At 54.1% G+C, this 13,817-nt stretch overlaps 3 protein-coding genes across 9 annotated transcripts in view; all 3 read left to right on the top strand.

Moving 5' to 3' along the window:
* Nucleotides 1-3,688, top strand: part of COL7A1 (collagen type VII alpha 1 chain) — a 33,214-nt gene extending 29,526 nt beyond the window's left edge. The window contains exons 109-119 of the mRNA XM_053599057.1: nucleotides 62-124; nucleotides 666-728; nucleotides 833-949; nucleotides 1,133-1,210; nucleotides 1,308-1,361; nucleotides 1,516-1,564; nucleotides 2,150-2,182; nucleotides 2,327-2,413; nucleotides 2,588-2,671; nucleotides 2,801-2,998; nucleotides 3,340-3,688. Coding sequence (XP_053455032.1) covers nucleotides 62-124; nucleotides 666-728; nucleotides 833-949; nucleotides 1,133-1,210; nucleotides 1,308-1,361; nucleotides 1,516-1,564; nucleotides 2,150-2,182; nucleotides 2,327-2,413; nucleotides 2,588-2,671; nucleotides 2,801-2,998; nucleotides 3,340-3,356 — 843 coding nt within the window. The 3' untranslated portion in view covers nucleotides 3,357-3,688. The remainder of the gene's footprint in view (nucleotides 1-61; nucleotides 125-665; nucleotides 729-832; nucleotides 950-1,132; nucleotides 1,211-1,307; nucleotides 1,362-1,515; nucleotides 1,565-2,149; nucleotides 2,183-2,326; nucleotides 2,414-2,587; nucleotides 2,672-2,800; nucleotides 2,999-3,339) is intronic.
* Nucleotides 3,689-4,786: 1,098 nt separating this feature from the next.
* Nucleotides 4,787-7,043, top strand: UCN2 (urocortin 2). Of its 2 annotated transcripts, none has more exons than XM_053599136.1 (2): nucleotides 4,787-4,893; nucleotides 5,681-7,043. In XM_053599136.1, exon 2 carries the CDS (start codon nucleotides 5,690-5,692, stop codon nucleotides 6,029-6,031), a length of 342 nt encoding a protein of 113 aa, XP_053455111.1. In that variant the 5' UTR covers nucleotides 4,787-4,893; nucleotides 5,681-5,689; the 3' UTR covers nucleotides 6,032-7,043. The 2 variants fall into 2 exon arrangements, with proteins under 2 accessions (XP_053455111.1, XP_053455110.1); XM_053599135.1 differs by lacking the exon at nucleotides 4,787-4,893 and adding an exon at nucleotides 4,924-5,025 and having other exon boundaries at nucleotides 5,305-7,043.
* Nucleotides 7,044-7,494: 451 nt separating this feature from the next.
* The window catches only part of PFKFB4 (6-phosphofructo-2-kinase/fructose-2,6-biphosphatase 4), a 62,872-nt gene continuing 56,549 nt past the window's right edge, over nucleotides 7,495-13,817 (top strand). For 2 of the 6 annotated variants that reach the window (XM_053599112.1, XM_053599116.1), the window contains exon 1: nucleotides 11,793-12,008. In XM_053599112.1, the coding sequence (XP_053455087.1) occupies nucleotides 11,912-12,008 (97 nt within the window). In that variant the 5' untranslated portion in view covers nucleotides 11,793-11,911. Of the gene's footprint in view, nucleotides 7,610-11,786; nucleotides 12,019-13,817 lie in introns of those variants that run through there. The other 4 variants (XM_053599110.1, XM_053599113.1, XM_053599109.1 and 1 more) reach the window with 4 other exon arrangements.

Below are 13,817 nucleotides of genomic sequence, written 5' to 3'. Positions count from 1 at the left end.
ATACCCAGAATGAGGAGGGGACAAGTGGGCCATGGCTGAGCGCATGTCTTCTTTTCTACAGGGAGAACCTGGTATGCCGGGCCAGCCAGGGGTCCCTGGCAAGGAGGGTCTGATTGGTCCCAAGGTACAGGGTGTTTCACTGGTGAACATGTTAGGGGGTCAGGACCAGGCAAAGTCATGTAGAGTCATGGGGGTTTGTTTAGGGTCCAGGAAGGTCAGGGAGGGTTGGGGCATTGTCAGTAAAGGAGGCTGATCTTGAGGTTTCAAGAAGGGCTGGGTTCATAGCCGGGCATTGTGGTGGGCACCTGTAGTCCTAGCTAATTGGGAGGCTGAGGCAAGAGAATCGCTTAAGCCCAAGAGTTTGAGGTTGCTGTGAGCTGTGATGCTACAGCACTCTACCGAGGGGGACATAATAAGACTCTGTCTCAAAAAAAAAAAAGAAGGGCTGGGTTCATAATGGATAATTGGGATAAAAGGATGGGAGGCGAACAGGGGATGTTTGCACTGAGGCAGGGGTCTCTAGTGGGGTTGGAGTCACTGGGATCACAACACAGCTGTGGTAATGGCACAAGTGCGTGGCTCATGGAAGTTCATAGGCCAGGGGTCTCACAAGTGTTAGGGAGCTGAGGGCATGGCAGAGTGTCTCATGCTTCTTCTATTCCCAGGGTGACCGAGGCTTTGATGGGCAGCCAGGACCCAGGGGTGACCAGGGCGAGAAAGGGGAGCGGGTAAGTCAAGGCCAGGGTCATGGTGAATTGAGGGGAGTGTGCTCTTTGGGAGTGGGTCCATCTTTGGAGGCTCTGATTACTGACTCTGTCCTATATCTCCTCAGGGGTCCCCAGGAATTGGGGGTTTCCCAGGCCCTAGGGGCAATGATGGTGCTAGTGGTCCCCCTGGGCCCCCTGGCAGTATTGGTCCCAAAGGGCCTGAAGGACTTCAGGGGCAGAAGGTAAGGGGCCTCAACTCTGACTGCTGAGCTGTGAACCTCCCTATCCAACCTCCCTGCCCTCCCAACCTTGAAACCCAACCTCCAGCCTCCCTGTCCCAACCTCTGAAGCTATGTTCCCCAACTTGCCTAACTTCTGGTCCCCACTGCCTCTGACCCTACTCACTCAGTCCTTATGTCTGACAGGGTGAGCGAGGTCCTCCTGGAGAGAGCGTGGTAGGGGCCCCTGGGGCTCCTGGGGCCCCTGGTGAGAGAGGGGAGCAGGTAAGTGTGGATTCCTGGGCTTAGGGTCAGGGATTGGGCTGAACCCTGGTGTCCCTGAGATGAGAAGTCATAGCCTGGTCCCCTCCGTTGCACATAGGGGCGGCCAGGGCCCGCTGGTCCTCGTGGTGAAAAGGGAGAAGCTGCACTGACAGTGAGTGTGGGCCTAGGGGTGCTGGGGCCCTGCTTTCTACTCCCAGCATCCTGACCCCCTGGCTCTGGGCCCCTGGCATGATTGCTGCGTTCTGTGCTGTGTCCTACTTGTGATCCATGGGTTCTTCATGATCCCTGTGGTCTTGTGCTCCCAGGAGGATGACATTCGGGGCTTTGTGCGTCAGGAGATGAGTCAGCATTGTGGTGAGTGCAGCCAGCTCAGAGTCTCTTGGGTCTCACCCCTACTCTACCACAGCACCCCCAGATAGAGCCAGGAAGGTCCCAAGAACTTAAAAGGGGAAAATGGTGAAGGAGATGGGTGGAGATGGATGGATATACAGAAGCACTCACACACTGACAAATCTGTCTCCCGCGAGGGAGACACGGGCAGATGCAGGTGCTGTGTTCTTGGATGCCCAGAGCGGCTGAGTTGGGAGGGTAATAGAAGTAAAGGCAGGGCTTGTCTCGGTGGAATTGACATGGACCCAGATGGGGCTAGTGAAGAGAGAAGTCAGAGATCAGACAGAAAGAGATGGGGAGAGACAGAGCTTCACCCTCTGCATGGCCACCTATTCCTGACTCTCCCTGTGTCTCTTGCCCTTCTGGGCCTGTTCCCAACTTCTCTCTGGTCCTTTGTATTATGTCTGCCTTTCTTCCTCTCTTTCTCTGTCCTTCTCTTTTTCTCTCTACCTCCAACCCTCTCTCTCTCCTTCTCTCTCCTGTGTGTATTTCTGTCTGTTTCTCCATCTTTTTATCTTTCTCTGTCATTGTCTCTCTCTGCCCCTTTAGCTTGCCAAGGCCAGTTTATTGCATCTGGATCACGTGAGTAGTCTTCCATTCCCAGAACTTTCTTTACTGTAGGCTCTGCCCTGCCTGTCACCTGGGCCCTCTTAGCAGAGCTTGGCTGGGTTGACTGCCCATGGTCATCCCAGAGCCATGGGCAGTCAACCCCTGTCTTGGCTCCAGGACCTCTCCCTAGTTATGCTGCAGACACTGCTGGCCCTCAGCTCCACCCTGTACCTGTGCTCCGGGTCTCTCATGCAGAGGAGGAAGGTGAGAACAGCTGGAACTATGTGTCATGTATGGATGGGGCCTGGAAGGGCTCATGGGTGTTCATACATGCTGGGCACTTGCATGAGCAGTCTTGTGCACATGTGTGATCAGTACTGGCCACCCGACCCCGGGGCCAGTAGCCAAGGCTCACAGCACATCCCACTATGCCTGTAGACTGGGTGCCCCCTGAAGATGACGAGTACTCTGAGTATTCTGTGGGGGAATACGAAGACCCTGAGGCTCCTTGGGATGGCATTGGTGAGAATGGGGGCTGAGCCTAGGGAAAGCCGGGTAGGAGCAGGCTGAGCTGATCCCTGCTGACTCTCCCTGATCCCCTGTCCCTCTCTGATTCCTGCCTCCCTGCTGACCTGCCCCCATTGGCCTTAGACCTCTGCTTCCTGCCATTGGATGAGGGCTCCTGTACTGCTTATACTCTGCGCTGGTACCATCGAGCTGGGCCCGATGGCATGAAGGCCTGTCACCCCTTTGTCTATGGCGGCTGTGGAGGGAATGCCAACCGCTTTGGGACCCGTGAGACCTGTGAGCGTCGCTGCCCACCTGGGGCGATCCAGCGCCAGGGAACAGGTATGGGCCTGCCCCCACCCCAGTAGGGTCCTGAGTACTGAGCCTACCCAAAGCAGGTCCTGGGAGAGGAGTCCTTGGGTCAGGGTTCCATGTCAGAGTCCTGGGGGACAAAAGGGGCGAGGGACAGACCTAGACCAAAGGCGTGGAGCCCCTTGTATGGTCCTCACCCATGTTCTCTCCTTTAGAGAGCTGAGTGTTATTCTCTCTCTGAGATCAGAGCCCCTGACCTGCTGTGGCCTCAGATCCCTCTCTGTAGATGCCTTTGCCTGTGTTTCTCTTTGGCCACATACTGGTTAAGAAGGTCACATTGCTGAAGACAGTTTCCAACATATATCCCTCAGGTGCTGCCCAGAGCTGAGGCCCAGGTGATAAACTGAAGTTCAACATCTCCTGGAGGAGCTGAGGTCTCACTAGGACCCTGCTATCCCTCCCCTTGGTGCTAGAGGCCTGTGTGCACGTCAGTGTGCGTGTGTGTGTCCGTTATTTCAGTGACTTGGTCCCATGGGTGTAGCCTTCCCCCTTGTGGACAAACCCCCATTGTGGCTCCTGCCTCCCTGGCAGATGACTCACTGTGGGGGGTGGCTGTGGGCAGTGAACAGATGTGACTACTATTTGACCTGCCCCTTGACCCGAGCCTGTAATGACATGGTGCTGATTCTGGGGGGCATTAAAGCTGCTGTTTTAAAAGGCTCCTGTTGTGACTGTTTGTAGAGATAGGGATATCAGGGAGGCAGGTTTTCCCTCAGTGGTCAGCACTATTCTGCATGGATACAAAATCCCTTTTCCCAGCCCTGGTCACTGGCTTATGATCCTCTGACCCCAGAAAGGACATAGGGTGGGGTCCTCACTGCCCCCTAGGACAGGATGAATCATAAGCTGGGGGCTGCCTCGTGCCAGGAAACATGCCCTGCTTCCCACCCCAGGGGGCTGAGGGAGATAAATGGGCCCTGAAGTGGGACAGAGGGTCAGATCACAGGACAGCACTGCCTGGCCCACCCTAGGCATCCACCGTGGCCCAACTAACCCCAAGAAAGCTGGTTTCGGTAGGACTCGTTGGGATGGGAAGGGTCTTAGGGGTTGAGTGGACCTGGGGTCTGGGTTCGTGGAAGACTCTGGGCCTGGAGGGCTCTGGGACCTCTGGTTGCTCCTCTGCCTCAAGTATCCCACTTCTGCCCTTCTCTTTCCTAAATCAGCTGTACTCTTTGGCTCAGAACCCCCATCTCTCCTTTCAAGCCTCTGTTTTTCTCTTTGGGATAGTTTCTAGCTCTTTCTGTCTCTCTCTCTCTTTGGGATAGTTTCTAGCTCTTTCTGTCTCTCTCTCTCTTTGGGATAGTTTCTAGCTCTTTCTGTCTCTCTTTTTTTTTGCCAATCTCCCTCTATTTTGCTCTGCCTCCATCTCATTTATTTTCCTCTTCTCTCTCCTCCTCTCTCTCTCTCTTTCTGGATTTCTTTTTTTCTGTCTTTTTTTCTGACCCCTTCTCTGTCTAGCTGTATCTTTTTTTTTTTTTTTTTTTTTTTTTTGTAGAGACAGAGTCTCACTTTATGGCCCTGGGTAGAGTGCCGTGACGTCACACAGCTCACAGCAACCTCCAACTCCTGGGCTTAAGCGATTCTCTTGCCTCAGCCTCCCGAGCAGCTGGGACTACAGGCGCCCGCCACAACGCCCGGCTATTTTTTTGTTGCAGTTTGGCCGGGGCTGGGTTTGAACCCGCCACCCTCAGCATATGGGGCTGGCGCCCTACTCACTGAGCCACAGGCGCCGCCCCTTTTTTTTTTTTTTTTTTGATACAGTTTCACTCTGTTGCCCAGACTAGAGTGCCATGCTGGCAGCGTAGCTCATAGCAACCTCAAATGCCTGGGTTCAAGTGATCCTCCTGCGTCAGCCTCCCTGAGTGGTAGGATTACAGGCATGAGCCACTGTGCCCCACCTGGCTGGGTCTGTCTTGATCTCTAGCTTACTCTGGTTCTTATCTCTTCAATGCTGTTTTTGTCTGTTCCTCTCCTGTCCTAGCTTCACTAATCTCTTGGTCTCCCTCTCTGCTCTGTTTTTTTTTTTTTTTTTTTTTTTGTAGAGACAGAGTCTCACTGTACCGCCCTCGGGTAGAGTGCCGTGGCGTCACACGGCTCACAGCAACCTCTTAACTCTTGGGCTTACGCGATTCTCTTGCCTCAGCCTCCCGAGCAGCTGGGACTACAGGCGCCCGCCACAATGCCCGGCTATTTTTTTGGTTGCGGTTTTGCCGGGGTTGGGTTTGAACCCGCCACCCTCGGCATATGGGGCTGGCGCCCTACTCACTGAGCCACAGGCACCGCCCTCTGCTCTGTTTTTTAAATTTTTTTTGAGAGAGAGTCTCACTGTGTTGCCCAGACTAGAGTACCATGGCGTCATAGCTCACAGCAACCTCAAATTGCTGAGCTCAAGCGATTGATCCTCCTGCCTCAGCCTCCGGAGTACCTGGGATTACATTCGCCCACCACATTGCCTGGCTAATGGTCTCACTCTTGCTCAGTCTGGTCTTGATCTCCTGAGCTCAAGCAATCTACCCACCTTGGCCTCCCAGAGTGCTAGGGTTATAGGTGTGAGTCACCGCACCAGCCTTCCTCTCTGCTCTTGCCTTCTGTCTCTGTCCATGAACCATAGTTGACCAAAATCCCTGCCCTAAGCCTGTTTTCTTCTTGCAGCCTGACCACATGATGACCAGGTGGGCTCTGCTGGTGCTGATGGTCCTATTGTTGGGCAGGATCCTGGTTGTCTCAGCGACCCCTGTTCCAGCCTTCCAGCTCTTCTCTCAGAACTATCCCCAGACTACTCCCTGTCCTATGGCCTCCGAGAGCCCTTCAGCTACCACTACAGGCCCCTCAGCTACCTGGGCCCACCCCAGCCTTGGTCCCCGCCCTGGCCCACGCATCACTCTCTCACTGGATGTCCCCATTGGCCTCCTGCAGATCCTACTGGAGCAAGCCCGGGCCAGGGCAGCCAGGGAGCAGGCTGCCACCAACTCCCGCATCCTGGCCCATGTTGGCCGCCGCTAAGCCTAAGGGAGGGGTCCACAGTGATGGGGCCACCCTGGATAGGAATACCTGGAGGAGAGCAACAGAGCTGGATGGTACTACATCTGGGCAGAGTGCATCTGGACACTGCTATACAGGGCTGCTGGGTGTCTTTATCGTGTCCAAGTGCTCTGCAGAGTCACAGTGTGTCTGGATAGGCTGGACATTGCTGTGTCGGGTCACTGCCACATGGAGTCTTCCCATACCTGAGTGCCCCAGAGACTTACAGTGTATCTGGACAGCTTGGAAACAACCATATAAGGTTACTACCATGAGGAGTCTTGCGATGTCTGGGTGCCCCATGGTGGCAGAGCAGATGGACACTGCCATATGTGGTTATCGTCATGTTACTTTCAGGAGCCTCAACATAGGAGCCCAACATTGCATCTGAGACTAGTCTCCCCCCTCACAATCCCACCACACAGGGAAGTTTGGATGAGAGTCACATATATGTTCTGTGCTTCATGAGGCAACCCCTGGCCCAGATGGATAGGGCTGGCAGGGGCATATCCAGGCACAAATGACCACACTTGGGAAGTCTATGACCACAGCAGCCTTACCTTGTGGGTGTGTGCCCATGTGTGTGGCTGAATCTCTGTGCCTCTTACAAGGCACAGAGTGTGCCTCTATGATAGCTATGTGTGTGAGGAAGGTAAGGGCATGTGTGAGGGCTGGGAGGAGGGGGTGCTGTGTCCCCAACCTGCAAAAGGCATGCACAACTCACAGCCAGGCATTGTCCTACCCATAACCCCTGCACACGCAGCCTCAGCACATAGACACGCGGCTCAGGGGAGAGGGCTCAGGTGGCTAGGGCTCCAACTCAACTCTGCCCCTTCCTCACCAAAATGTCCTAATAAAGGGGTTTGCCTTTCTAAGCCCCAGTTTTCTTGTCTGTGAAGCACAGTGATGCCACCAAGCTTCCTGTGAGTATTGTGTACATGGTGTACCCGAAGGTCTGGTGTGCAGAAGGTGCTCAATAAATGCAAAGTGATTGAAGGATTGGATGGACAAGAATCACAGTCACATGTATCCAGGCAGTGACACATGAGGGCTGAGTCACACCTGCTTCTCTGCCCCCCATCCTCCACCCCAACTGACCTGGTCCCTTGGTTTGGAAGGACTAGGTTTTACCTTATTTCACACCCCAACCCCATCGCTAGGCTAGAGATGGGACTGACTTTCTGGGCTTTGTGGACAGGCTTGCCTGCAGGTGGGGCAGGCAGTCTGCACTGGCTAGACTACTCTAGCTGGAGATGAGGGCAGACACTGGGTAGTATGGGCAGCTCTAGTTGGAGAGCCAGGCATTACAGGAGGGAGTAGGGCCTCCAGTGCTTGGGGTGGGAGCACGGAAGTTGACCTCACAATTGTAAGCAGCCCTGGGGGGAAGGCGGGCCTAGGGCGGGCTGCAGAGGCGGGGCTGTGGGGCAGGCAAGCAGGCGGGGTTACCCCACTCTGGAGCTGCAGGGGGCAGTGGCCCTGGCCAGTTCGGTAGCAGAATGGACAGAGACATGTTAGGAGGCAGCTCCCTGACGTACCCAGGGCCGGGGAGCGGCAGGCAGGGTAGGCATGGGACAGCGTGGGGAGGGTAGGGGAATTAGAAAAAGACCTGGGCATTGTAAGGGGGGCGGGTATTGGAGGGGTGTGAGAGTGCTGGGGATCTCTCCTCCTATGGGGTGCTCTGAGGGGCATCAGTCTGATAGTGGCCTGGAGGAGGGGTAGCATTGTTGCCTTGCAGGGGAGAGGAGGCTGGGCTAAGGGGGAGCTATAAATAGCGTCTTCCTCTAGCCCAGGGGAGGGAAGCCAGCTGGAGCTGCCTGAGGCTCTCTTGCTCTTCTCTGTTCTTTATTGGCTCTTAGGGGTCATATTCCTCCTGGTCTCCCCTCAGGGATCACACAGTTTGGGGGAGGTCTACAGGGTTATTTGGGAGGTTTTTCATGTGGTGTGGCATTAGTCCTTAAACCAGTATTTCTAGGGTGCTTTCTGTGTGCCCTGTGCCAGTCCTGAGTTTCTCCGAACACCTACTATGTACTTCTGTCCTCCTGGCCATGGGCCTGAGTCCATCCTCCATGCCATGGCTGGTCCTGAATCACTAAGCACCTACTGTGTGCATTGTGCCAGGCTGGAGTGAGGAAGCACAGATCAGGTTTCACAGGCTGCTTGGTCACATGGCTATATACTCCCAAGTCTTAACCTCATACTCCCTGAGCTCTGGGCCAGAGAGATCATGGAGACAATCCTTTGCTGGAAATAGCCAGAAGATGCTGGGATTCCTGGGAATTCCTGAGCCTCCCAGTGACAGCAGGAGCGGGGGTTGGCAATTAAAGGGGAAGTGAGGCAGCAGACAGTAGCAAGCCCCTCTACAGATTGCCTGTCTCTGTACACATGCCTGGGTGCAGGACTTAGTGTGTGTGCTTCTGTGTATTCGCATATGTGGCCAAATCAGTTTGTCTGTGTGCATTGGTGTGGGGGTCTGTGTGGCATGCACTGATTGCCCTAGGTGTTTATGCTGCAAAGGGTGGTTGGCAGTTCTGCCAGGACTGGCCAGCAGATACAGGGACTGGGAAGTTTGAATATTGAAAATTGAGGATTGAGGACTTTGGTCACCCCAGGCATCTAGCCTGGGACACTGAGGGAAAGTCCTGTGATCAGTGCAGGGGGTGCCATAGCAGCTAATCAGGGTCAGGTCAGCCAGGTTCTTGGTGGGAAGAGGCTGAGTATGACATATTTACACATGAGTATACACTGATATCTCAGCACACCTCCCACACCTAGGACAGAATAGCTATTTCACTTTGGGGTGCCCTGGGGAGGGAAAAGTCATGAGGGCCTACTGAGCACCTCCTGATGCAGAGGGAGCAGAAAGCCAGGAGAGCATTTCTTTCTTTCTTTTTTTTTAGGACAGCATTTCAATGGAGGGAACAAACAAGAGCCCATGTGTGGAGGTGGGGAGTATGGTAATAGTGCAAGGTGTGGCAGGTGAGGTTTTGAAAGGCTAGGTTGAGCTGAGTCCATCTCACACAGTGGGCTGGCTCTCTAATCCTGGGCCCTTCTCCCTTTCTCCATTTTCAGTTTTCTACCTGAGAAATGGGGCCATGGGAGGGGGGAGATAGAGAATATTGTTAGAACAGATGTAGACCCTGTCCTTGGGGAACAATCCTAGGCTTCTCTTGATATTGACCTTTGGCCTCCCCACTGAATATAAGGACTTGGGAGGGCATGACTGAGTCAGCTTAACGTCAGACTTTTTGGAGACGAGTGGGAGCTACAGAGCTGCTGCATTTCCTGGCAACTAGGCTCCTACTGTATGAGTGCAGGGATGGTTTCCTACAGATAGTTCTGGCCCCCTGCCCTGTCTTAGCAGCCCCCTCCCCACATCCCTTAACATTCCAGGAGGGCTGGGGAAGAGAATGGTCAGGCCTAAGCAGTGCTGGGTAGATGTGAGAGGAGGTAGCCTTTGCAAAGGTGCTGAGTGCTGCCAGTTGGAACATGGTATGGGTGTGAGGTGATAAGGTCACTGGGGTCAGGGTGGCTCTAAGATGGCCTTTGCAGTGGCCAGGAGACAGACAGGAGGGCTGGCTGTGTCAGGAACATAATGAGTAGCTTTGAAGAAGTAGGGAGTAGGGCGGCACCTGGGCTCAGTGAGTAGGGCGCCGGCCCCATATGCTGAGGGTGGCAGGTTCAAACCCAGCCCCGGCCAAACTGCAACAAAAAAATAGCTGGGCATTGTGGCGGGCGCCTGTAGTCCCAGCTGCTCGGGAAGCTGAGGCAAGAGAATCGCGTAAGCCCAAGAGTTAGAGGTTGCTGTGAGCCGTGTGACGCCACGGCACTCTACCCGAGGGCGGTACAGTGAGACTCTGTCTCTACAAAAAAAAAAAAAAGAAGTAGGGAGTAGGTCACAAGGGGTACCCTGCTCATCAGGAGCCGCCCATGGGTGTGCTTAGGGCTGCAGGGAGTGGGGTGGAAGGAGGGGGGGGTGGACACTGCAGAGGGAGGATGAGGAAGGAGAAAGTACTTGACCTTGCCTGGGGCAGGGCATTCACAAAGTAGGCAGCTAGAGCTGGTTTGGGGGAACATCCGGGTGGGCTTCTGGCATGTGGACTGTCTAAATCTTTATTTCCTGTCAAGTGGGCCAGACATTGTGAAAGAGTCATTTTAAGGGTACTTGTGAGGCTTTGAAGACTGGGTTGTGACTTGGAAGACAAGACAGGTTTGTGACAGGGAAGGCATAGGAGGGGTGCTACACTGATGCATGAGACCAGCCTTACTCTCCATACCCCTAGCGTCTGACTCCTGGCTAGGCACACACCAGGCAAAGAGAATTTGAGGATGCAGGGACCTTCCCAGGGATGTTGTGGAGGTCATCACTAGAGGGCAGTGTGACCCAAGTTCAAGGAGTGTTGGTGGGACTGGGGCAGAAAGCTTACAAAGTTTAAAGCTTCAAGGCTGGAGGACAAAGGAGGCAAGAGCCTTCAGGGGTCAGGTGGGGGCCAAACACAAGACTGAGCCAGGGGTTTCTGAACTTCTGGATCTTTCCCCTGTCTCTTGTCCCCAGTGTATTTTCAAAGATGAGAGGGAGATAAATAACAAATGACAATGCTAATGAGTTTTAAAAGAGATTTCTCAGAGATTGATATATTTAATCTATACTATAATCTTATAAGATTGATGACATGCACATTCTGTTTTCCTGATTAAGAGACAGAAGTTTACTCTTCTAAATGTGTATATTCATTATTAAAAATTTAACTGGACACCAGGTGTGGTGGCTCACGCCTGTAATCCTAACACTCTGGGAGGCCAAGACGGATGGATTGCTTGAGCTCAGAGTTTGACTGAAACCAGCCTGAACAGGAGAGACCCCCTCACCTCTATTGAAAACAAAAAAATTAGCCGGCAGGCCATTGTGTTGAGTGCCTGTAGTCCCTGCTACTCTGGCAGCTGAGGCAAGAGGATCACTCAAACCCAGGAGTTTGAGGTCGCTGTGAGCTATGATGCCATGGTACTCTACCCAGGGTGACAGACTGAACCGGTCTCCAAAAAATTTTTTTTAACTGGTGAAAATCGAATTCTGGAAAGAGAATTAAGATACTGCTAGGGCGCAAGAGAGTGCCCAAAGTACTTGATTACAAAATAACAAGCATTTGCTCCAGGTGGGTCAGGGTTTAGTCCGAGCTCCTCAACAGCACAAGGTAAAGAGAGAAACATGATGGATTTTGAAATCTGTCCTGAGTCTGTCCATGAGATGAAGGAGGTAGTTCTTGTGGATGGCTGAGAGTCCCGGGGCTCAGAGGAAACGGGGTGGGGGATAGAGGGAACCCAGCAAGGACCCAGAGGGCACAGTGGGGTTATAAGAGGCAGGAGGTCTGGTGGCCCCTGCTAATAGATCTGACCAACCTGGCTGACACAATGACACCGGCCTAGCCCCACTGCGCGCCCTCCCGGGAGCTCTGAGGTCACGCGTACCAGGGAGCATAACCCACGGAGGGCGCGGGAGACGGGACAGCAGTGCTTAGAACCAGGCCAGTAGGTGAGGCCTACGCAAACCAGCTGCGTTTGCGCATCCGAGGCCGGCCCCAGCACAATCCGGGAGCTGGGCATGCGCTTTTCGATGCTGACGAGCGGAATGCCTCTCCTAGCTCCAAAACAAGCTTGTAGGAGAGTTGGGCATGCGTAGTCAGAGGCCGGTGGGCCTCTTCAGTTGAGGTGGAGCCTACCCGTTCTGGGGCGGGACCTGCGGGAAGATGGACAAGGGTTGTCGCGGCGTGAGCAGGGGCGGGACCCGAGAGGCGGGACCTCGGGTGGCCCGAGGTGGCCCGGCTGCTGGGTTGGAAGCCTCGCAGTTCGACTCATCCTGGCCCCGGGATGGCATCTCCCCGGGAATTGACCCAGAACCCCCTGAAGAAGATCTGGATGCCATACAGCAATGGCCGGCCCGCTCTTCACACTTGCCCGCGCGGTGGTGAGGCAGGGTCCGCTGGGAGACGGGAAGGAGGTGTAATGGGATGGGTGGGTAGGGCGTCCTGGGTGGGGGTCTCTGGTGGAGAGGGGGCCAGGGACTAATGAGGCTGCTGTGACTGGTGTTTGTGGGGCGATGGCAGGTGGGGGCTGGGGACAGGTGAGGCGGCGGTGACAGTGGTGGCCCGGAGACAGGTGTGGCAGAGCAGGGGGCGGGGACAGGTGTATGCGGGGCGTCTCGGCTTGGCGGAGGCTAGGTCTGGTCACCAACACGTCCTGTAAGGCACCGGCCCCCTCTCTCCCCATTCCATTCCCACTGCCCCCAGCCAGGTGAGGACCCTGTGGGCTCCTCAGGCCCTTCCTTCTTTCCTAGCAAGAGTGTGTGGGCCAGGTGGTTGGACTGGAACTGAGCTGTGTGGCCTTTGGCGAATCGCTTGGCCTCTCTGAGCCCAGAACTTTCAAAGGTGTAAGCACGGGCTAGTTCTTCAGTGGGAGCAGGAGTGTCCCTTGGCCTTAAAATCGAATTCTGGTAGGTATTTAGGAAAGTGCATATATGCTCAGGATAGAGACAGTGAGAACACTGTGCTGTGTGGTTTTGTGTTTGTGTCCATGGGCGTGTAAGCATCCAGCTGGTGTCATGGGTGAATTCTAAATCTGGTGTGGGGGTGTGTGTGAAACATCTAGGTGAAGTGGATACACTGAAATTCATGAAATTGCTAAGGGGCTCACTCATCCTGGTGTCCAGGGTATTTAATCTGACTCTTTGACTTTCTGCTTATCCTTAATGTATCTACAACTTTTTTTTTTTTTTTTGTAGAGACAGAGTCTCACTTTATGGCCCTCGGTAGAGTGCCGTGGCCTCACACAGCTCACAGCAACCTCCAACTCCTGGGCTTAAGCGATTCTCTTGCCTCAGCCTCCCGGGCAGCTGGGACTACAGGCGCCCGCCACAACGCCCGGCTATTTTTTGGTTGCAGTTTGGCCGGGCAGGGTTTGAACCCACGACCCTCGGTATATGGGGCCGGCGCCTTACCAACTGAGTCACAGGCGCCGCCCAGTATCTACAACTTTTTTTATTACCAGGGAAAAACAAAAAAGGTTTTGGGAGTAACTGAAATGTTGTGATGAATTTGCAACTTGGCAAGGACCTCAGAGAACATTTAGTTCAACTCATGGCAAAATGGGTATCCGGAGATTGTGTGATGTGCTGGGGTCTCCCTGTACTCACCTCTGCTTATGTATGATAAGGGAGGGGAGAGTGCTCTGTGCTGTCATGCTTCAATGCCAGTCTAGGGCCATAGCTTTGATCAAGATATGAGTGCTGGGGGAAGAGTTTGTGTTCATCTCTGACCACGTTGTGGGTCCTGGTAGGAGTGGCTGTGTTTTTGATCAAACTGAGTTCTGGTGGGTTGTGGCTTTGACTATGATATAGGTCCAGATAGGGCAATGGCTGTCTACAAGCCCTACTCCGAGTCTACTCTTGAGTGCTGAGAGGCTATGGCCACTGTGGGCCAAACCACCTTTGAGATTCTTAGAGGTGTGGAGGCAGAGGCCCCTCCTTATGCTTTAGCCAGTTGGCCTTAGGGCTGTGTGGTCCTAACTAGGGCCAAACTAGGGTAGGTGGCTGCTGTTATTACCTAGAAGGGAAGGATTGAGGACCTGGATTTTGGGGCGGAATTCAAGCCACGTCCTGACTCAGCTGTATGACCTTGGGCGAGGAACTGACCATAGGCTTTGGTTTCCTCACTGGTGGGATGAGACATTTACCATCCCTGCGCCATGAAGCATCTATAAGCCTTTAATGACATTATAC

The sequence above is a fragment of the Nycticebus coucang genome, chromosome 8 (genome assembly GCF_027406575.1).
Source record: "Nycticebus coucang isolate mNycCou1 chromosome 8, mNycCou1.pri, whole genome shotgun sequence".
NCBI lineage: Eukaryota > Metazoa > Chordata > Mammalia > Primates > Lorisidae > Nycticebus > Nycticebus coucang.
The sequence above is the reverse complement of the archived record's forward strand: the minus strand, read 5'-3'. Positions and strand labels throughout refer to the sequence as shown.

Coding starts and splice junctions, on each gene's coding strand:
- UCN2 (XM_053599136.1), top strand. CDS start 5,690: ATGATGACCAGGTGGGCTCTGCTGGTGCTGATGGTCCTATTGTTGGGC.